Source organism: Ahaetulla prasina, chromosome 4 (assembly GCF_028640845.1).
Source record: "Ahaetulla prasina isolate Xishuangbanna chromosome 4, ASM2864084v1, whole genome shotgun sequence".
Classification (NCBI taxonomy): domain Eukaryota; kingdom Metazoa; phylum Chordata; class Lepidosauria; order Squamata; family Colubridae; genus Ahaetulla; species Ahaetulla prasina.
The window spans coordinates 51,921,885-51,945,630 of NC_080542.1; the positions used below are offsets into that span (position 1 = coordinate 51,921,885).

The window sequence follows — 23,746 nt, forward strand, 5'->3', positions numbered from 1 at the left end:
GGAGCGGGATGACCCGTTGCAGGGACGTGCTGAGGAGTTTAACGGTTATCTATACGATAAAATCGTTCAGCTCCGAGACGGTCTAGACCAAAATTGCGGCGATTCAGATGAGGCGTCTGAGGGTGGTCTTGGTGACATTTGTTGGGATGAGTTTGACCCTGTGGCTCCCGAGGACATGGACAGGTTGTTGGGTAGGCTGAATGCCACCACGTGTTTACTGGACCGGACCCTCCTGGCTGGTGCTGGCCACTCAGGAGGTGACACGAGGCTGGCTCCAGGCGATTACGAGTGCCTCCTTGTTGGAGGGAGTCTTTCCGGCCGCCTTGAAAGAGGCGGTGGTGAGGCCCCTCCTCAAGAAGCCCTCCCTGGACCCGGCTGTCTTAGGTAATTATCGTCCGGTCTCCAACCTTCGCTTCGCGGCGAAGGTTGTAGAGAGTATGGTGGCATATCAGTTTCCTCTGCACCTGGATGAAACTGTCTATCTAGACCCGTTCCAGTCCGGTTTCCGCCCGGTTACAGCACGGAGACGGCTTTGGTCGCGTTGGTGGATGATCTCTGGAGGCCAGGGATAGGGGTTGTTCCTCTGCCCTGGTCCTATTAGACCTCTCAGCGGCTTTCGATACCATCGACCATGGTATCTTGCTGCGCGGTTGGGGGATTGGGAGTGGGAGGCACCGTTTATCGGTGGTTCTCCTCCTATCTCTCCGACCGTCGCAGACGGTGTTGACAGGGGCAGAGGTCGGCCCCGAGGCGCCTCACTTGTGGGTGCCGAGGGTCGATTCTCTCGCCTTCTGTTCAACATCTATATGAAGCCGCTGGGTGAGATCATCAGTGGCTTCGTGTGAGGTACCAGCTGTACGCTGATGACACCCAGCTGTACTTTTCCACACCGGGCCACCCCAATGAAGCTATCAAGTGCTGTCCCGGTGTTTGGAGGCCGACGGGTCTGGATGGGGAGAAACAGGCTCAAGCTCAATCCCTCCAAGACTGAGTGGCTGTGGATGCCGGCATCCCGGTACAGTCAGCTGAGTCCTCGGCTGACTGTTGGGGGCGAGTCATTGGCCCCGATGGAGAGGGTGCGCAATCTGGGCGTTCTCCTGGATGAACGGCTGTCCTTTGAAGACCATTTGACGGCCGTCTCCAGGAGAGCTTTTCACCAGGTTCGCCTGGTGCGCCAGTTGCGCCCCTTTCTAGACCGGGATGCCTTATGCACGGTCACTCACGCCCTCGTGACGTCTCGCCTGGATTACTGCAATGCTCTCTACATGGGGCTCCCCTTGAGGGGCATCCGGAGGCTTCAGTTGGTCCAGAACGCGGCTGCGCGGGTGATAGAGGGAGCCCCTCGGGGCTCCCGTGTTACACCTATCCTGCGCAGACTGCACTGGCTACCTGTGGCCTTCCGGGTGCGCTTCAAGGTGTTGGTGACAATCTTTAAAGCGCTCCATGGCATAGGGCCGGGCTATTTACGGGACCGCCTACTGCTTCCAAATACCTCTCACCGACCCGTGCGCTCCCACAGAGAGGGCCTCCTCAGGGTGCCGTCAGCTAGGCAGTGCCGTCTGGCGACACCCAGGGGAAGGGCCTTCTCTGTGGGGGCTCCCACCCTCTGGAACGAACTCCCCCCAGGACTTCGTCAACTTCCGGACCTCCGAACCTTTCGTCGCGAGCTTAAAACGCACTTATTCATCTGCGCGGGACTGGATTAGATTTTAAAGTTATTGGTTTTAAGGGGTTTTTTATTATTTATATTGTTTTTAAATTAGGCAATAGAATAAGTTTTTTAATTGTTGTTTTTTAATTTGTATTTATATGTATTTTAACTGCCTGTGAACCGCCCTGAGTCCTTAGGGAGATAGGGCGGTATATAAATTTGAAAAAATAAATAAATAAATAAATAAATAAATAAATTGCACTCTGATTCAGGTGACCCTGAGGGCACAGATAAACCCCCAAATGGCCTCAAGAGCTCTCTGGGAGAGTCTAATGACCAGATGACTTTCCATTCACCCTCCCACCATCCATCTTTTCCTTCCCTCTCCCTTCATTCTATCAGAACTTATCCTTCTATCCTCTCACACCATCCAGTCTCAAGTGCCAATAGCCATTCTTCCATCCTCCCACTATCAGAACTGATTAAGCTTCTTGGATGAGAAATGAAATGTTTCCTTTTTCCTCCTCAAGGAAAAAACAGTCCAGTTTCCTTTTGAAGAAGGGGGAAAAAAACACACATTTGAGATGTTTTTGAAAGTGCAGTTCCTTGGACAAAAAAGATTAACCAATTTTAGCTGCAGATGTTGAAATGAACTATGATAATCAAGGTCACTGAGTTTAGACTTTCTTGCTTTTTGGTGTGAGAGGCTATATATTTCAAAATGTAATAGCTGTTCAAATAAGTGAATTCCCCTTGCAACTAAATTGATTTTAATAGGCTTCACAACAAGCCAACTTTTTAAAGGAGCCTTAAAGAGTATATTTGGAAAATAACTTTTATAATTTTGATTTATTTTGATAAGATAACATATATATTTGGTATTTAAATACCACAGCTAATCCTACTAGCCTTAGTTATTTTTGTTATTTAAAAGACTTCATAACAGACTCGAAATTCAATTTTTCTAGTAGAAATTTGCACTGGGGCAAATTAGATGTGATGGCTATTTCATGAACATGCCTTGGACGCTTTTCTTTTTCATAAAATCATAGCTCCATCAGAACCTCAGCTTTGGTAAAAATGGAATTCTTCCTCCCATCTAGATTGCATGAGGAATGTACTAATTGCCCAAGGCTGAGGAGAGTTTTCACTTCCTCCTTGAGGTTAATATTATGACTAATATTAACCTCAGAAAGGAAGTGGAAACTCTCATCACCTCCTAGCCAATCAAGGTCAGGTTCTTTAAATTAAAGAATTTAATTTAAAATTCTTAGAATTAAAGTAATTTTAATTTATTTACTCCCTCTTTCAGGATCTCACTGCAGGCTGGTTTTCCTATAATCACTGCTGAGTCAAAAAGAAATACGCAGGCAAGGCCATTGTTCTGATGATCTTCAGTCTTGGTCATGGAATTTATGTCGCAATACTTAAAACTATTAGTAGGAAAAGTAGTAGCAGAAAAATATGATAAATATAACATCTACATAACAAAAAAGAAAAAGAAAAAGAGAAGTGCTCTGACCTTATGAAAAAACACAACGTATCTAAGCATCCTTGATCAGAACAGCATTAAATAGTCCAAGCAATACCTGATAAATAAATCTCAGCAAATTATCTTTTGATGGGTCCTCTTTTTCAAATGAAAGCTCATTTCCCCCCCTTTGTGAGCAATGCCTTAGTTTGAATTACTGAGCACTTATAATAACTCTTGGACACTTGACACTAAAATCCTGCAAGTTTCCCCTTTTCTTTGTAATATCCTAATTGCCTAGAATATTAGCTGTAGGACACTCTGATCATTGCATGATTCACCTTGTACCTGCTTACAGGCAAAGACTTAAAGCCATAAAACCAATAATTAAATCAGTGAAAACCTGGACGGAGGAATCAGAATTAAAGCTACAGGCATGCTTTGACTGCACTGATTGGAATATTTTTAAAGATACCTCTGCAGACCTGGATGAACTCACAGATACTGTAACATCATATATCAGCTTCTGTGAAGACCTATGTGTACCTACAAGGAACTTGCGAATACACAGTAATAACAAACCTTGGTTTACACCTAAACTTAAGCAGCTACAACATTCCAAAGAGGAAGCCTACAGAAAAGGTGATAAAATGCTGTACAATCAGGCCAGAAATGCACTAAACAAGGGAGATCAGAACAGCAAAAAGAAGCTACTCTGAAAAGCTAAAGAATCAATTTTCAGCAAATGAACCAGCAAACATGTGGAAAACTCTTAAAAATATCACCGGCTATGGCAAACCTCCTTCCCAGGCTGAAGGTAATCAACAACTGGCAGATGACCTGAATGAGTTTTACTGCAGGTTTGAAAGGAAACTACAGCCACCTATCTCCACAACCCCCATCTCAGACACACCAACAACAGCCAAACCTCCTACAACTGACCCCATTTCATTGGGTTCACAACCCCTAGTGATCACAGAAAAGGAAGTGCAGGACCTATTTCACAGACAAAAGCCAGGAAAAGCTCCAGGCCCAGACAAGATAACTCCTTCTTGCTTAAAAGTCTGTGCTGACCAATTGGCCCCATCTTCACCCATATTTTCAATAAATCACTAGAGATGTGCTATGTTCCTTCTTGCTTCAAACGCTCTACCATCATCCCAGTGCCAAGAAGCCCACCATCAAGGAACTGAATGACTACAGACCAGTTGCTCTAACATCTGTAGTCATGAAAACCTTTGAAAGGCTAGTGCTTTCCTACCTGAAAACCATCACGAATCCGCTCTTAGACCCTTTGCAATTTGCATACCAAGCAAATAGATCAACAGATGATGCTGTTAATATGGCTCTGCACTACATCCTACAACATCTTGAGTCTCCAAAGACCTTTTTGTAGACTTTAGTTCAGCATTCAATACCATCATTCCAGACATTCTTCTAACTAAGCTAAACCAGCTACAGGTACCGGAACAGACTTGTAAGTGGATCACAAGCTTCCTAACAAACAGGAAGCAGCAGGTGAAGCTAAGCAAGATCACATCAAATACCTGTACAATTAGCACAGGGGCCCCCCAAGGCTGTGTGCTCTCCCCACTTCTCTTCTCTCTGTATACCAATGACTGCATCTCCAATGATCCATTTGTTAAGCTACTGAAGTTCGCAGATGACACAACAGTGATTGGTCTCATTCGAGACAATGACGAATCCGCATATAGACGAGAGGTCGAACGACTAGCCTTGTGGTGCAACCAAAACAATCTGGAACTGAACACACTCAAAACCGTAGAAATGGTGGTAGACTTTAGGAAAAACCCTTCCATACTTCCACCTCTCACAATACTTGACAACACAGTATCAACAGTAGAAACCTTCAAATTTCTGGGTTCTATCATATCGCAAGATCTCAAATGGACAGCTAACATCAAAACATCATTAAAAAGGACAACAAAGAATGTTCTTTCTGCGCCAACTCAGTAAGCTCAAACTGCCCAAGGAGCTGCTGATCCAATTCTACAGAGGAATTATTGAGTCTGTCATTTGCACCTCTATAACTGTCTGGTTCGGTTCTGCAACCCAACAAGAAAAACACAGACTTCAGAGGATAATTAGAACTGCAGAAAAATAATTGCTACCAACTTGCCTTCCATTGAGGACCTGTATACTGCACGAATCAAGAAGAGGGCCGTGAAAATATTTGCAGATCCCTCGCATCCTGGACATAAACTGTTTCAACTCCTACCCTCAAAACGACGCTATAGAGCACTGCACACCAGAACAACTAGACACAAGAACAGTTTTTTCCCGAAGGCCATCACTCTGCTAAACAAATAATTCCCTCAACACTGTCAGACTATTTACTGAATCTGCACTACTATTAATCGTTTCATAGTTCCCATCACCAATCTCTTTCCACTTATGACTGTATGACTATAACTTGTTGCTGGCAATCCTTATGATTTATATAGATATATTGATCATCAATTGTGTTGTAAATGTTGTACCTTGATGAACGTATCTTTTCTTTTATGTACACTGAGAGCATATGCACCAAGACAAATTCCTTGTGTGTCCAATCACACTTGGCCAATAAAATTCTATTCTATAAAATTCTATTCTATTCTATTTTAAACTGCATCATCCTCTCTTGACAATGGAGGCTGGACTCATATGGCAAAAGACAAGTACCTAACTAAATTATAGGCCACTTGTGAGAATAATTCATCTTCCAAAGCTCATATGGAATAATAGTAGTGCAGATAATCTTAAACTGATTTTTCCCCCCACAAACATTTATTTATTTAAATTTATATAGTTGCCCGTCTCACTTATGTGTCACTGGATGGCCTTACAATTATACTCCCAATTATAAAATACTATTCTTAGTTTTACTGGAGCCTTTAATGATTTGTTTAATTACAAAAACTCCACATAGGGAAAGAAAAGTGCCCTTCTGAAGGCACCAATTTTTTTTTTTTCATTATAGAGGCAATTTAGGGTTGATTTTCAAATGGAAAATGGCATGAAGAGGAACTGTTAAGAAGCCTCCCTATTTCTCCTTCATGTTGCCCTTCTTCTTCTCCCAAGTAGGGTAATGATACTAGGTGCCTTATATGGGAAGGAAATATCCAAAAAGCAACCTGGGACTGAATGAAATATGTAGTGTCAAAAAGAAAATGACAAAGTGATCAGTTTCAAAATACAGAGCAGAAATCTTGAAAACACATGTTTTGAAAGAAAAAAACCACATTGGCAATCTGAAGATAATTTGCTGAATCACCTTTTATCTTCCTGTCTTGTCATCAGCTTAGGGTTGACAAGCTCAGCGTCTTGAAGCGTTTCTAGACCACGTGCGTCATAAGCATTACTCTGCAGAGCATTTCTTGTGAAGTTCTGTGCAATCATTGCCTTGTGGGACATCATTTCCTGTGCTTTAGCAGCACACACAATAAACCAGGGAGAAGGTTATGCTCGCGTTTATTACTTATTTACTGTGGAGAAGAGCCTTAGCTGCTTTGCAGCTTAGAAACAACAGAAGATACCATTTAATATAAAGTATTGTAGGAAGTTAGCATCCATCCCTCTCCTAGAAGAATGAAATATTTTAGAAAATATTAAAAAGGGCAGAATATTATATTTCCCTGGATGAGAAATGGAGAAACATGTTTTAAGGACAAAGCAGCTCCCTGCAGCTTCCTGTCTCCCCCCTCCACCTTTGTCAATGGGCCAGAGGCTGAAACACATTCTCCCCACCTTTGTCAATGGACCATCATCTGCAACACAATAGGACCCATCTAGCAACAGAAACTCACCACATGGCACCTGAGAAGATTACATCAGCCAGGAAGGCTAGCTAAGACCCCCACCCCCTGGGAGTCTGACAACCAATCAGGATACTCTTCTCGTGGCCCTGGAAGTTCAAAGCTCAGAGAAAGCATAAAACCAAGGCATACTCAGTATCTTGCCCCTTTTCTGTTCAGGAACTCAAACCATGTGAACCTGTCCACCATTAAATTATTCTCACAAGTGGCCTATAATTTAGTTAGGTACTTGTCTTTTGCCATATGAGTCCAGCCTCCATTGTCAAGAGAGGATGATGCAGTTTAAAATAGAATAGAATAGAATTTTATAGAATAGAATTTTATTGGCCAAGTGTGATTGGACACACAAGGAATCTTTCCAAGCAGTTTCCATGTTTCCAGTGTCTTTTTCCCCACTTGGAACTGAACCCGGATGGACATTTCTTCCAACATTATATACAAAATCATACAAAACCATGAAATCATCAATACATAGCAGCAACAGTTTCAGTTAAATAGAACCATTAGCGCCGTCTTTTCTAAAACGAGCAAAATAGTAGTTCAGACACACCTCTTTTGGGTTTATTTATTTATTTTATTTTATTTATTTGTCACAACAGTATATATAAGTATAAGCATGAAATAACTATTTCCTTTATGATAATCAAACCCATAAATCACAACTTCATTTTTTTGACATTTTCAGCAAAAAGCCCATACAGACTTTCAATCCACTGGCAAATGTAGCTGTCTTTCTTTAAATAAGAAAGCTGTTTTCTGCAAATTTCTGTAAATGTAAATTTCTTCATCAATCATTCCTGTATTGTAGATATTTCAGAGTCTTTCCATCTTTGGCCATATAATAATCTTGCTAAAAATTCCATGGTAAGCTTTAACTTCCATTTAAACAACCAACAGCTAGTCTAAGTTAGAACAAGACAAGAATATACAGTGGTAATGGTTTTTTTTTAAATAATTGTAACAAAACTAAAAATATCAATATTTTGTTAAAACAAAATGAGAATTCAAAGTGAAATAAAGTTGTCAAGAAAAAAATTATTTCAGTAGATGCTTTTTGAAAAACTTATTTTTATTTACATTTTTAATTGAAGCTTGAAGCAGATTATAATTAACATTTCTCTAAAAAAAGTCATGTATATAAATAAGTAATTAACAATATAACTAATTATTATTTTAAAATTAAACTGTATACTTTCAGATATATAAATAAGAATATAACAAATAAGAGAAAAGATATATCTCATCTAAAACATGAGAAATACTTTACAGTAAATTAAAAAAAATCAAGATAACAAAGCAAAACTTAATACATTGAACCTAGATAGATTGGAAAAAGTTCTGCTTCAGCAGCTTTCGGAAGGCGTTAGAAGGAATAGCCCTGAATTCTAAAGGGGAAGTATTCCATAAGGCCTGAATAGCAGCTGAGTGACAGGGGCTCCTGGCTTCTATTCCCCAAAAGTAGGGAATGATCACATGGAAGAATAGATCAATTCAGATAGGAGGACGCAATCCTGAATTTCCAGATATGTCAAATATAAAATAAATGAGTTTGTTGGGTAACCTTGGGAAATACTTGGCACTGGAAGGAGAAACATGGTAGTGTGTGTGTGTGTGTGTGTGTGTGTGTGTGTACATATATAAAGTTTCACTGAGCAAAAGCTGGTAAAAAAAGTTATGCCCAGCAGCCTCTTCTCAATTATCTAAGATTGCTTGTTCTGTTCCAATTGTTTAGTAAACACTGCACAGCCTGCCTTCTGAAATGCACTCGCCTCAAGCCAAACCTCAGATACTATCTGAAAAGTATCCATCATTATGAAATGAGGTGATTGTTCCCCTTATGTGGAACTATCAGACAGTTTAAGGCTTCAGGAAGTGGGAGGTATGTGTGTCTCAACTGTCCAAACTCCAGTAGGAAGACTTGATAGAATTTTAAATATGGTAATGTTATGGTAATGTTAAAAATATGATTAATTTTTTTAAAGCAAAGCCACAAACTGAGCAGAATATTGATCTCTACAGTAGAGTGACATTAGTTTTGAAACCAAGCCAGACCCTCAGTCATGTTTAGCCATTCAGCAGTTAAAACATTTTTGGAACTCCAATCCAATCTTCAATGCTCTTAGAATTTTCCAGAGCAAATTATGTTATAGTTTTTTTTTTTTTAAATCAATAGTCCGAGGGTTATCACTTTTCATTCAAATGTAAATCATTTTCTGGATGCTCTAAAAAGAAAGGAAATCAGCATGCTATTGTTGAATGAAGATCTTGCAATTCTTAACAAAATAGAGTTGTTAATATAGCGAAGAAAAGAGAATTTTAAATAATATATGTGGCTCATGACACTGAGATTAGTAAGAATCAGTGCCAAATTTAAATTATTATTTAGTCTTTTCATAAATCTTTTTTAATAACATAACGACACCCGACCTTGGAGCAGCTGAGGGTGGGATATTTCTTTCCCAATCACCACTTATTGGAATTAACTCCAAAGAAAGGAAGTAAATCAATACGACACCACTCACTCCCAATCTTCTGAGTCAGTCCAGAAGTATTCCATGGTCAATGGCATCAAAAGCCACTTAGAAGTCAGGTAAAACATGGGTGGACATACCATCAATGTCCTCCCTACACTAGAGATCATCCAAAAGCACAATCAGTGCCATTTCTACTCCATACCCAAGTCTGAAACGTGACTGAAAAGGATCTAATTTGCTTTCTCCGGGGTTTTCTGAAGCTATTGTGCAAACATCTTCTTAACTACTTTTAGGAGTTCTTAACTCCCTCCCAAAAAAGCGGGGGTGGAGTGGGTGGGGTGAGTACTGGGCAAAAGTTATCCAGTATTGAGGATTCTAGTGATAGCTTCTTGAGGAGAGGGTGAACCAGGGCCTCCTAAAGAGATAAAGGAAGAACTCGTTCATTCAAAGAAGAACTAATCATGGCTAGAGCAAACTCACCTGACACAAACACACCCTGGACAACTTTCACAAACCAGGGTGGATATGGATATGAAAATCAAAAAGTTCATAGTACTAAGGACCCTGTCCATTTCATCATGTCCAACAAGTACAGACCATTCCCAGATAACTGGGAAAGATTACATCCTAGACATCTTCTTCATACTTGCAACAAGGCGAGCATCCATTTGCAAGCAAATCCAAGCAATTTTGTTGGACAGATGCAGAGCAAATTTGTCTGCATGTTCCTGTTAAAGTTCATGTCACCTAAAAAATATCTACAGGGTGGCAATCTATTCCACAATTTATGTTCCTTTTAGTGTGGGATTAAATAGAAAGAAATGTTTTAAACATTATGAAGATAAATATTTTAATATATTGGCATGATTGAAAGAATTTTGTAGCTAATTCATTAAATCAAAGGAAGGTTCATTTTTCTCATACGTTTCTTTAGATTAAAGAAATGAAGATTGGTTATAATTAATATGCACCAAGACAAATTCCTTGTGTGTCCAATCACATTTGACCAATAAAAAATTCTATTCTATTCTATTCTATTCTATTCTATTCTATTCTATTCTATTCTATTCTATTCTATTCTATTCTTATAACTTGGGTGGAAAAAAGTCAGGATTCTCACACAGAATACTGACATGTTCTCACATGTTTCTGTATATAGACCTTTCTATAGGAGAATAGGTAAAATATTTTCTTCCAGAAATTCTTTTTTGCGATTCTTGAGGAAGTCTCAGTGTCCAACATTTTTGATGGCTATAAAAACCACAATTAGACATATCCTGAATCATGTTGGAAATCAAACATTATTATATTGAAAAGGGAATTGCTTAAGATGATACATAAACTTGCAATTATGGCTCACGTGTATTTTTATCTACTACACATACCAAATGTCTGAGAATTATGTTACAGAATAAATTTGAATATAGAGTGGCTATGAATATATACTGTATCATTGACTGTGAGTAGTTATCATCAATAGCAATTCCCTTCCTCATGCGAAACTTGATGGTCTTTTATCCATTAGTTAGGTCAGCGAATTTTGGCTGACCTAACAAAAGAGTGATTGCAGTATAACTATGGGATTCTCTGGATTTGCATAATAAAATTATTTCATTAATTCAAACAGGAAAATTTTCCAAATATTCAAAAAAGAGTTTCATATGTGTCATATTGGGTGTTATAGTTAATAATGTATCTGTTGAAGGAGAGGATGGGGAAGAAGAAAGAATTGACCCATTAACCCTCTTCCACACTCCTATTAAAAGGAAATTTGAAAAGGGTGTTAAAAAAAAAAGAGTTCATTCCTTAAAGAACGGCCTCTCAATCTTAGCAGCTTTAAAATCTCTGGACTTCAGTTCTCAGAATTCTTGAATGAAGTCCCCATATTTTGTTATGGCTGAGAAAAACGTCCTTAAAATATAATACAGGTGGACTGAGGAAGATGAGGGAAAAGAAATACTGTATAGCAAAACATTGCTTTATCGAGTAAATTGAAACTTGCCTGAAGGACAGTGCTCAGAATCAAGGCTGACAGTTGTGAATCTGAAGCAAAAAGGAGAGGTTCTAGAAGGAAAAGTGTCCTCGTAGCCAGGAGTGGGCTTAAAATTTTTTAGCAAGGGGTTCTCTGCCCAGTTGCTGGGTGGCCATGGCCATGGTAGGCATGGCCTAGTCAGCCTCCTGCACCAATGCAGGGAGACATTTTTACCTTCCCTGGGCTCCAGAGGCTTTCCTCGAACCTCCGGAAGGGCAAAAACCACAGGCTCCAGAGACCCTTCTTCCTGAACTTCTGGTAGGCCCGTTTTTTGCCCTCCTCAAGCCGCCGCATATGCCCTGCACTTACCTGCATCTAAAACTGGTCATGTGGGGTCTCCTGGGAGGGGCAGGGCAGGGTGGGCAGGACCAGCCAGGAGTGAGATTTGGGGGATCTCCAAACTGCACAGAATATTAGCTAGAGGTTCTCCCAAACAGCAACCCACCCCTGCTCGTGGCCTGAACCTTTTATGAAGCCTTCTGCCTGCAGTTCCCAAGCCATGCTTCTGTTCTAGGTTGCAACGTGTTTTCCTGACCCTCCACATGCAATACCAAAACCAATGGTTTCATCATTATTTGACAAAATCATTGGGGAGGTTATCCAATTATGCATATCTTTAAATGCTTTAAATGATAAAGAGAAGGCATGAGTTTTCAGAACATTTTGTTCACACATAGTCAAGGCAAGTAGGCAGCTTTCATGCAATAACTGTCAGTGTTACCTCTCATATGAAAATACAAGCATTAAACAATTGCCTTTGTTGTTTAGTTGCTAACTTGTGTCTGACTCTTTGCAACTCCATGGACCACAGTATGCCAGGCCCCCCTGTCTTCCACTATCTCCCAGAGTTTCAGGTTCATTGTGTTGATGACCCCATCCAACCAATTGAACAAGAGGATACAACAATTCTTAATATTAATAATTAAATACTTGTTACCATTCTTTCCTATGAAACAACAAATAGCTTTGTCGCACATTAAAGAGTGAAAAAGAAAGATGTCATATAGTAGGTTGGAGTTTCAGAAGTTGGCATAAATAGAAAGAAAACATATTCTGAACATAATTTTCTGTCATGCTGTCTCATCATATAAATCAATATTTTATACTGCTAGTATTCCCAATTTGATTCCTGCAGACCTTATATTTAATAGGCTCTTTGCCACCTACTTTACATATATTTTAGATATTATTTTAATGTCAAAATATTAAAATGAAGCTGGCACATTACCAGCAAAGCACTAGCCTTCTTTCTTATTCCCATGCATACCTCTGGATTTCACATACACTTCATAGATAGTTTTAGGAGCCACCTCCTTGACTTCTGGTAAATGGGTATTTTGCAACTAGGCGCATTCACTCTGTAAGTCATTGAGTGAATGGACAAACCTTCACCTAGAGCAGCTACTTCCTTAAAGTTACCAACAAAGTGCTTTCCAAATATGTTAATTGTGCCCAATGGCTCCAAAAGGCTAGTCAATTGTTTATTTATTTTTAAATTTGGGATAAATTTTCCTAGTTTCAACCAGATGTATTTGTAAAATTGTTTAAATATGCTAAAAGTAAACTTGCAGAAAATAAAAATAATGGTAGAACACCAATGTGCATGGCATCTTAATTAGTAACAACTTCATTTATATTATCATGTTGATCGGGAATTTAAGAAACATGATCTGATTCTGTAGGTAATCAAACAGGGATGTAGGTTTTAGGAGTTCCTTTGCTTCGTTCTATTAATGTTGGCCAATGCACCTGAAATTTGAGGAAAGGCTGGCACACCCATAATAAAAATTAAGGAGTGCCTAGTCTGAGGCTCTGAAAATTGACACACCTTTTCATCCAGGTTGTTCTTTTCCTTCTTCTGCTGGAGCTCAGAGCTAAGTCTCGATGTTACTAATGAAACTTTGGGAAGCTTTGAGATTAGGAAAGAACTGCCTTAGGGAAGGAAGTATTTCTGATTCAGGGAGAAAAATACAGTCATTCCTTGTCAGCCACTGTGTACCTGACAGCTTACTTAGAAAAATGTCCTTTCCCCAAAAGGGGGTGGGGGGAGGAAACTGAAAAAATATGAAAAAACTGAGAACTTCAACATGACAATAGCAGACCTATGTGTCAACTTGAGATTGAATGCTATTTCGTGCAAAGCAAAGCAAAGGCAATAGAAAAGGCATCCATGAAAGGGGAAATTTTTGAATGGAAGCAAAAGTTAAAAATAAGATTACCAGAAAGAAAAGCACCTAGGGCACAATTTTTTTTAAAAAAAAATGATAATGACAATTAGGTGCAGAGGGAGGGGCACAGCTATGCTCCTACTGTGATTTCATTCACCAATTTCTACTTCTCTTAACCATATTTAGCTTTGCTACTGGTTTGCTCGCACACTTGCTTAGCTTGTGTATGCACAGAAACTTCTGTGCCTGTGCAGACTGTATTTGATGATGTCTGGGTGGGTGGGTGGAGCCTCCTGCTGCTGCTGCTACCGGTTTGTCCAAATCGGGGCGAACCGGTAGCAACCCACCACTGGTTCACTTAGTAGGAATCAAGTTAACTCATCCATAGTTAGTTTAATTCTTATCAAGCTTTTAGTTTAAAAGATCAAAACTAAAAAAAAGAGAAAACTAAAAAGAGAGGAATAAGAAGAAATAAATAAATAAGAAGAAATAAATCTAACTTAGACTTTCTTTCAATGAAAGAAATTGGAGCTAAGCTGATCCCTTAATCAAAGATGTTTTTTAAAAATGTGACATTTTATGGGAAGTAAGATTAAATGGGGATTTTGTCTTCAGAGGACATTTACATTCTCAATTACGAAACATATTGTCTAAGCATAGAATTCAGTTTGCTATAGATTTCAGCCAGTTACTATTCTGGAATTTGAACTGGGACTTAAAAGCAGTTCTGGCAAATCAAAAGTAATTAAAAAATATTAAGACAATAATTTTATGTATTTATCCCCCTTCTTTCAAGATGGCTGCTGCTTGGTAGGGTTTTCTTTTTTCTCTTACTGATCATCTGATTTCGCTGCTAAAGCTGGTTCTTTGACAGTGCTGCTGGTTTTGTATGGGAGCACTTAGGAATGACGCAAGATGACTTTTGGACAATCATGGACCCACTGGGAAAAGTGGGCCTTGAAGATTCCAATTCCCCCTTGAAGGGATAGAAAAGTCACTGGGTGAATCCACCTTCCTGTTAAACGTTTCGTTTTCTAAGCATGCCGGAATTTTAACTTTCACTTTTTGACTTATTCCTTTCTTTAAAAGTTGATCAGTGGTTGAATGCTGATTTATTTCAATTCTTGCTAGGCTCTATTTGCTTTTTTGCTCTTTTCTTTCTGATATATGTTGTCCTGGATAACATTTATCCCTTCCATACAGCAAGCATGGCAATGTTTGGGGAGCTGGTGAAGTAAACTCTCACCACTGGATTCTGTATTTTTTTGAATTTGCAAAATACCTAGAGTTTATTTCTATTGAATTTTTCTTATAATTTTAGATTGAAATATAGAAAAAAATATTATTTTTTTGTACCCTGATTAAGTTCCACAGATTAAAATGACTGAACAGTGTCTGAAATATAAGAAAGAGGGATGGGAAAATATGCAGCTTCTAGCTCAGACCCCTTTAATACAATTCCCCACGATGTGGCGACCCCAACCATAAAATTATTTTTGTTTTGAATTTATCGTGCCTGAAGTCGTATTGGCTAGCGATCTGAACTGCTTGCGATTGCCTTGAGGACGGAGGCATTAAAGCGGAGACTCCTCCCCTATTAAGTTTATCGCGCCTGAAGCCAGATTAGGCTAGCGATTGGGAGTGATTGCAGCTGGCTTGAGAGGGAAACATCAGAGCAAAGATTTCTCTCTTTTTTAATTCATCGCGCCTGAAGCCGAATTCGGCTAGCAATTTGAAGAGCCTGCAGCTGGCTTGTGGAGTCAACCATTGGAGCGTGATTCTTCAACTCGCAAGTATACTTCCCATATTTCCGATGGTCTTAGGCGACCCCTGGCAAATCGTCATTCAACCCCCAACTGGGTCCCGACCCACAGGTTGAGAACCACTGCTCTAGCTGGTTTTCACTTACATAAACTTGATCAAACTATAATGAATCTTCAAAAAGTGTTACCCTATTTTCCCCAAAATAAGACATCCCTTATAATTATATTATCCCTGATAATAAGCCCAATCGGGCTTTTGAGCACACGGCAATAAGGCCAAGTACTTATTTCAGGGTTCAAAAAAATATATAAAACAGGGTCTTATTTTCAGGGAAATACGGTACAACCTGCAGCTTTATCTTTGGATAAAGATACACCAAAGGACTTTGATCCAGTTTCAGAAGAAACAATGAAGTGGATTTCATTTATTGTTCAGATGTTTACATTTAAGTCTGTATATTTCTCCAATATCATGGCTTCAGCTGGAAGAGAGGGAGAGAAATTCCTTTCCTCTACAAAGACAGAGGGAAACTGGATGGATTTGTTATGGTTAACTGGTAACTCCTCTTGCTTGCATTCTGACTGGAAGATAGACATATTCTGGAAACTGAATGTATTACACTTAAATAACAATTGACAAGAGAGGATATTAAGAAACAGACATGGATTTTTGACTCAGGACAATTTATTTATAACTTTTGGAATGATCCAGGATAGTTAAGATACCATGGTAATTTTCTATGAGTGGATTACAATAACAGTTTGTTAACAGAGTGATTTGGAACTTCAATTTTGTTCTGTTTTACTATTATTGCTTTTCCTGCTAACTACTTTGTCACCAATATAACAAATAGAAGACAGTTCAACAAGTTGCTAACAGATTTAGTAGTTTAAAAATCGGGGGAGGGGGGCTGTTTCACAAGGTATGGGAACTAATTAGTACTAGTATATTAATCAATATTCAATTAGAAAGCATAATATATGTATAAGGTGGGGGTTTTTTAGATGCACCCTTTTTTAGTTCTGACTGTTCTGTGTTTTGTGCTCTTTTTTTTCTTTTATGTCTTTTTGGATTTTTACTGAGGTTTGGAATTTTAACTTTGTGCTGAATAAAATCAAATAAAAAAATTTAAAAAATATTTTTTTCCCTCAACTTTATATAGGCAAAGAAAACGAGTGTCTCTGGGTACACTTTGTCAGACAACAAAGCAAAAAAATAAAAATAAAATAAAACAAATAATAACAATGATAATTAAAAGCATTAAAACTATAAAAATACCTAAAAATGAAATAATAGGTAAAAGGATGTTAATAATAACAATGGAGTGACCATTTGTTCACAAGAAACAATATGATAGAACAAAACATAACATGTCTCTTAGATTATTACATATTAGCAGAACCAAACAAAAGACAAATTATTTATGATTCTATTGAGAAATTATGATAGTACGCTACTTTCAGGTGTCCAAATAAATCTTCTTTTCATTACTTAGCCATTAAGTTTCCTCTCTTGTCTTTACCTGAAATTGTGTTTCCCAACTTTTATTGAACTTTTCAAAGGAAGTGATTATGAGATTTTTCTCCTTTCTTCAAAATTTCTACAAACCTGATTAAACATGGGCTAGAAATTATTTTAAAATATAATTTTGTTTAGGTTGTGGTTTACCATCCTTGTATCTTTCAGTGAACAGCAAACCTTTTCTAAGAAATGAGATACTTTTTTCGGTCAGCTTGATTGGAGTTCAAATTTTTGCATTGTTCTGTTTTATATACCACCATGAATCAAAACTCTCATTAGATGAACTCTTACATACATATTAGATAAAACAAACTGATCTCATCTGTCCAAACTTCAATTATATTTTTATCTTAGGCACTACATATATTGTTTCAACAATCCCCAATATATGAATAGTTTGGATATTTTTGGTCTAAAAAGTTTGAATAGTTTACTTAAAGAAATTAGGTTCCATCACTTGATAAGATTGATCCTTCTACTTTCTAACTCAGAGCATTTATGTGGGAGACAATCAGAATCTTACTCTCATTTTTATTCATCATAAATACAACATTTCTAAAAAAGAGGGCACAAGCCTTTAGTCTATAGTGACCAGACGTCCCACTTTTGGTGGGACAGTCCTGCTTTTTAATAATTTGTCCCGTGTCCCGCGGCAATTCCAAAAAGTCCCGATTTTTTTTTTGTTTCACTCCCATTCTGAAAATGGGAGGCGGCAACGCAAGAGGAGGAGGCAGAGAAGGGGGAGTGGCGGAGAAGGGGGCGCGAGAGGGAGGAGAGACGCCGCTTGACTTCACCCGAGTGGAAGAGAAGAGCCGAGAGGAGAGCTGAGGAGAGCCGAGCCTGCCTGAAAGAGCCGAGAGGAGAGCCGAGCCTACCTGGAAGAGCGGAGAAGCAGCAGCCGCTCCTCCTCCTTCAGGCAGGTGGCAAAACTCAGCGCGCATGCGCAGCCCCCCCCTCAATAGTGTCCTGCTTTGCCATCGCTGAAATCTGGTCACTTTACTTTAGTCACAAAGTTATGACTACCATCTTCTCTTTTTGAAGCATACACATACACTGTCCTATCTAGTTATTAAAGCACAGAAGAAATGTTGCTTTCTTGATTAGTAGAGGTAATAATTACTCTTCTGAGAATGAAGAGTCATTCATCATCTTGAAGGAAGCAATTGTATGATTGAAGCAATTGTATGATTGAACCAGGAAAAAAGAAACAGTTTAAAATAAAAATTAAATTAATTTTGTAATACCATAAAGTAAATCTCCACATATTTAATTGCATTTATATTATGTCACATTTTAAAACTTCAGTGGCAAACTTTGGGAATTATAATTTGTGCATTCTTGTGTAAGAGGAATCCAACTTTATTGATTCTTGGCAATATCTCAACGAAATTCACATTTACTATGCTTTCATGCTTACACAGAAGAAAGGATCACTGGTTGATTAGAGTAATTCTTTAGCATGGTGTATATAGATGTATAAAATAGAAGCAGAATTTATGCACAGACACAGTTTCACAAGAAAACATTGAACTTAGAATCATGCTAATATCAACTTTTTCTTCTTTCATATTTTTATTTGCTTTATTGCCAAATACAAAATAGTACACTTTCCCTCCTGATATTTTGCCAGGTTTTGTGGGAAAACTGTATTTTAGCAACCACGTACACTAAGTACAAGCTTAATGGACATTACCTTACAGATGACCTCCACCCTGTTAAAGACCTTGGAGTTTTCATATCAAATGATCTAAGTGCCAAAGCCCACAACTACATAGCAAAAAAGGCTCTAAGAGTTGTAAACCTAATTTTGCATAGCTTCTTTTCCAAAAACTCTACACTACTAACTAGAGCATACAAAACATTTGCCAGACCCATCCTTGAATACAGCTTGCCTGTCTGGAACCCATACCACATCTCTGACATTAATACAATTGAATGAGTCCAGAAATATTTTACAAGAAGAGTTCTCTGCTCCTCTGTAAACAACGAAATACCTTATACCACCAGACTTGAAATCCTGGGATTAGAAAACTTAGAACTCCGCTGACTCTGACAAGACCTGTGTTTAACACACAGAATCATCTATTGCAATGTCCTTCCTGTTACAGACTACTTCAGCTTCAATTGCAATAATACAAGAGCAAACAATAGATTCAAACTTAATGTTAACCGCTTCAGTCTTGATTACAGAAAATATGACTTTTGTAACAGAGTTGTCAATGCTTGGAATATACTACCTGACTCTGTGGTCTCTTCTCAAACTCCCAAAAGCTTCAACCAAAAACTGTCTACCATTGACCTCACCCCATTCCTAAGAGGACTGTAAGGGGCATGCATAAGGGCACAAAAGTGCCTATCGCTCCTGTCCTATTGTTTCCTTTCAATGTATATAATGTTGTGACAAAAATAAATAAATAAATAAAAAATTATCACATTATCAGTAGCCTGGTTAGGAACCATTTGTGCCCCAAATTATTCACAACCTGATCCCTAGCATTATACCTTTTTTAAATTAGTAGGACTAGTTGTTCATTAAGTGCATAAAACAAAAATCTGTTGAACTCACCCAATCCATTCCTTAAGTATGTTTTCTGCAACAGATTACATTTATATTTATGGTATGTTAACTTATAAGAATATGATACATAAGCATATTAATAACTCATCATAATTTTAATAGAAATCTTGGATGTCCTCTCTCTCTCTCTCTATGTGTGTGTGTGTGTGTGTGTGTGTGTGTGTGTGTGTGTGTGTGTGTGTGTGTATGGGTAAAAGGGATTGATTTTATATTTTGAAAAAAAGTTTAAGGAATTACTTTCTCAATGACATGAATTAAATGACATTATCTCATTTGATTCTTAAAAAGTGCAGATGTCTGGGTTAATTGTTCGTATGTCTAGTGGAGAAAAATGTTCTTCCATTCAGCAGTTTTAATTTTTATCGTATTTTTATTTATTCATTTATTAAAGTAATATGCTCCCAACTCCCTGAAAAGGTGACTCTGGGCTGCTTACATATCATAAAGAGATATATTGGCAAAGAATTAAAAATTTAAAACTATGCAAATTAAAAATTTAAAACTATGCAAAAATCCAGAACCAAACAATTTATATTTGAAACATGGGTACAGAAGTCTCAATTGATTCTTGTAGATAACAAACCTAGTGAAACATGCTTTCCATGTGTTCAGAGAGATGCATTGCTCTTCAGGCAATGCACTTATTCTTAGAAAATGCAAACATATTGATTTTGAAAAGTAAAAGAATTCAAAGTTAAAATTTGTGTGAAAACCCTTCTGTAGAAGTAAATAAACCAGTATAGGCTGTCATCATTGTAGTCGGAAGCAGTTGCTTCCAGGTTCCCTAATGACTCATTTTAAGATAGTGCCTTACAAGCCCTGGGAATTTCCTCTGACAAAGTCCATTAGTATATAAGCCAGCGAAGTGGTGGAGCTCAGTCAAACACAGGCTTTCTTGAGCAAACACTCTTCTGGTCTCCAGGATCCCAGCCAAGAAAACAATTCCGTCTCTTGTCATGGACTTCAAGACTGTGGCGGCATTTTTGGCTCTTTTCTTGATCTCTGCAACAGTGACAGAAGGTAGGCAGAGTTTGTATGATTTGTATGAGAGGTTATAAACAATTTTCTGAGGAAGGTAAGCTTACTGTTGTCAGGAGGAGGATAATTGCTTGTAACGGAAAAATCATTTTCAGCAAAAAGCTGTTATTTAATAATTAAATGCTAAACAGATTCTCAGAGGTCTTTTGACTTCCAAAGGAAAATATACTTTTGTGGTTTTTCTTCTCTTTTTAAGTAAAACTTACTAAATGCAGCTTATGCATAAATTTATTTAAAATGACAGATCTTTCAGAAGTTGTTATTAATAAATGACACTTCTAGATCCTAAAATAATCTACCTTTGAGCACTAGATCCTAGGAAATATTAATGGGGAATAGTTGTATTTACCACAACTTTTTAATGATCTGCATGGTTGTTACAATGAAAGCAAAAGGTTTGATTCTAATCTATAGATAGATCTATAGTCTCAACTAGCAATGCAATAGCTATGCAAATATTTTTACTGTAATCTGCAAAATGTTATTACTTCTTTTTTTTACAGATAAGATTTGACAGATAATACATAAGAGAGCACTGATAGGAATAATTAACTTAACAAGTTTAGGGATAATTGAAATGATTTTCATAAATGGTACTGAATCAGGTTAAAGAAAAGCACATTATAACAAGCCTTTGGAAAAGACGTTTAAAATATATTAAAGAGTTTAATTATTTTCTATACTTCTTTTTTTTTAATAGGAGCTTCATTGGCCAGTGTAGGGCTTGAACTTCGGTGTCAATGTATAGAAACCTATTCTAATCCCAGCCTCCGTGGACACATTGCAAGTGTCAACTTGATCAAAAGTGGGCCACATTGCAGTAACATTCAGGTCATGTAAGTATACTTTTGCTACCTCATATTTCTCATTAACTTTAAGGCACAATCTACCATGAAGCATTGCTGCCCAACTGCCCCATGAAAAACTTGTGCACAGATCTGAATTTTCCCTCTTATGGACCGTTAGTATCACTAGATGCTAGTGGTACTAGAAATTCTTTGCTCTTGTGTATTAAAACCAAATTTGATTGGAAAATCATAGAAGCCCTGTATATTAAACCAGTAAACAGACAAATAACCTTCTGCAAACTCAGTGCTTGATTATCATGATTTTCATTTGTTGCAGTGCAACTCTTAAGGATGGCAGACGAGTGTGCTTGGACCCCACTGCAATCTGGGTGAAAAAAGTCATCACAAATCTTCTGGAAAAGTAAGTACTTATTTGCTTTTAATTAAAAAACAAATCTTACAGTACAATTTTTTCTGAATGTGTTTATTCAAAAGAAGTCTTATCAAAGATAGTGTTTAGAACACTATCTTTGTTCTATACCATTCTGGACAATCTTTTCTTAAAAGCCCCCAGTGACGGGGCATTCATAACTTTGGAAGGCAAGTTGTTCCACTGATTTATTTCAAGTCAGAAAATTTCTCCTTAGTTCATTGAACTGGCCAGAGATAAGCCTCATTTATTTAAACAAATAAAGGAATGATTCTAGAATTGGACATTCCAGAGCAGAGATGTGGCATGACTGTATATCAGTATTTTCTTCTGGAAATTTGTTTTTATAGAAATATTGCTTATATAACTCTTCATTTTTTCTTACATTTCTTTTACTCCAGGGCTAAGAATAATGCAGAGACACAGTGATAAGAAAAGCTTCAAATTATCTCACTGTTGGCATCCTTAAAAGAAGCTGAGCCACTTCCAACCAACCTACATTTTAAGAAGAGTCTTTTATATTAAGAATTTTGAAAAATTATTTATTGTATAATTTCATTGAGAGAAAATCATCAGAAATGCATCTATCGTATGCATAGAGGAAATGTTCTAATGCAAAGATAAGATGGGGAGTAAAGATTTGGAAAACAAAAGACATTACTAAATGCAGTTAAAATGGAAGCCCCATGGTGGTTACATAAGATTGCCATGATAGTAAAACAGATTGGCAATAGTTTCTGTTACCCTCAGGCACAGAGCAACCTATAGATTTGCATATCTAGTTTGGATGAGTCAAAGCCAGCCTTGGGCTGTCTATTGTGAGAATCAATTTAAAGTGCCAATCTAAAGAGGTCCAGGTTGAAAGCCCAGTTTGGCCATGAAACTCCTGAAATGCCTTGATCTAGTCCCCTTACGGGATTGTTTGGAGGCCAAAGGGCAGAGAATCTTACATCTTGTGTTGAGCATTGATGGAAACTCACTATATTCACAAATGTGTATTATTCTCAGAGTGTGTCTACCTTATTTATTAATCTAAGCATATGTGAAGTATTATTTATTATTATACTAGAATTATTATTATTATTATACTAGAAAATGTTTGTGTCTGAGCATTTTAAAATTATAATGTTTATGTTGAGGGAACCAGATATTTGAAAGAGTGTTTATAGTGAATTTTTATGTGAAAAACTCTTTACCCAGAAGAGACATCTGGAACTTTCACAGCCATAAGATGATCATTTAAGATTTATTTATATATTTATTGAACAATTACTGAATACTGTTAAAATATTTTTGTACAACCAATGTGCAATTAATTAAATTATTTTAATGATGAAATATTATTTTAGTTTTGTCTTGTTGGAAGAAATATCCTTCTGGGTTCAGTTCCAAGTGGGGAAAAAGACACTAGAAACATGGTGGCTGCTTGGAAAGATGGTTTTAATGGTGGATAGGATTACATGCCTTGAATATCTTGGGTGAAGAGAAAAAAGGGAAGAGATGTGTGTGTGTGTGTGCCTGAGTTTTATACCCTCTCTGGGCTTTTGAATTTGAGCTTGTATTCTGATTGGTTATCAGACTCCCATGGGGCCATGCAGGGGTAACTTTGTAGGTTGTATTTTTGAGTCCCAAGTTTGGTTGACTCTTGATGGGTGATGATGTAATGAAAGGGCTTTGGGATTCCTATTATGGCTCTGCCTGAAGGAGGTAGATCTTTGTTATGTAGAATAGACTGGCCCAGGCCTTAACGGCCCATTGACAAAGGTGGGGTGGTGCTGAGTTTCTGCCTCCCTTTTAGGAGAAATATTCTGCCCTTTTAATATTTCCTAAAATATTTTCCTAGGAGAGGAGTGGGTGCTAACTTCCTACAATTCCCCCTCCCCCCCCAAAAATACATTTGAGTGGGACAGATGTGTTCTTGGCAAAAGATTAAAAATTGATCAGATCAGGGAGACTCAATGAGTGCTTTTAATTTTTCTGATGCAAAGGGCAAGGCATTGATAGAGAAAACAG

General features: G+C 37.9%; 1 protein-coding gene across 1 annotated transcript; it reads left to right on the forward strand.

Moving 5' to 3' along the window:
- Positions 1-19,863: 19,863 nt before the first annotated feature.
- Positions 19,864-23,071, forward strand: LOC131197718 (interleukin-8-like). The gene is made up of 4 exons (XM_058182109.1): positions 19,864-20,497; positions 21,216-21,351; positions 21,641-21,724; positions 22,135-23,071. Exons 1-4 carry the CDS (start codon positions 20,434-20,436, stop codon positions 22,160-22,162), a joined length of 312 nt encoding a protein of 103 aa, XP_058038092.1. The 5' UTR covers positions 19,864-20,433; the 3' UTR covers positions 22,163-23,071.
- The last annotated feature ends 675 nt before the right edge of the window (positions 23,072-23,746 follow it).

What these genes read in the sequence shown, in the direction of transcription:
- LOC131197718 (XM_058182109.1), top strand. Translation starts at nt 20,434, where the DNA reads ATGGACTTCAAGACTGTGGCGGCATTTTTGGCTCTTTTCTTGATCTCT. An exon ending in TGCAGTAACATTCAGGTCAT is followed by an intron (nt 21,352 to 21,640) that starts GTAAGTATACTT and finishes CATTTGTTGCAG; the next exon opens with TGCAACTCTTAAGGATGGCA. An exon ending in ATCACAAATCTTCTGGAAAA is followed by an intron (nt 21,725 to 22,134) that starts GTAAGTACTTAT and finishes CTTTTACTCCAG; the next exon opens with GGCTAAGAATAATGCAGAGA.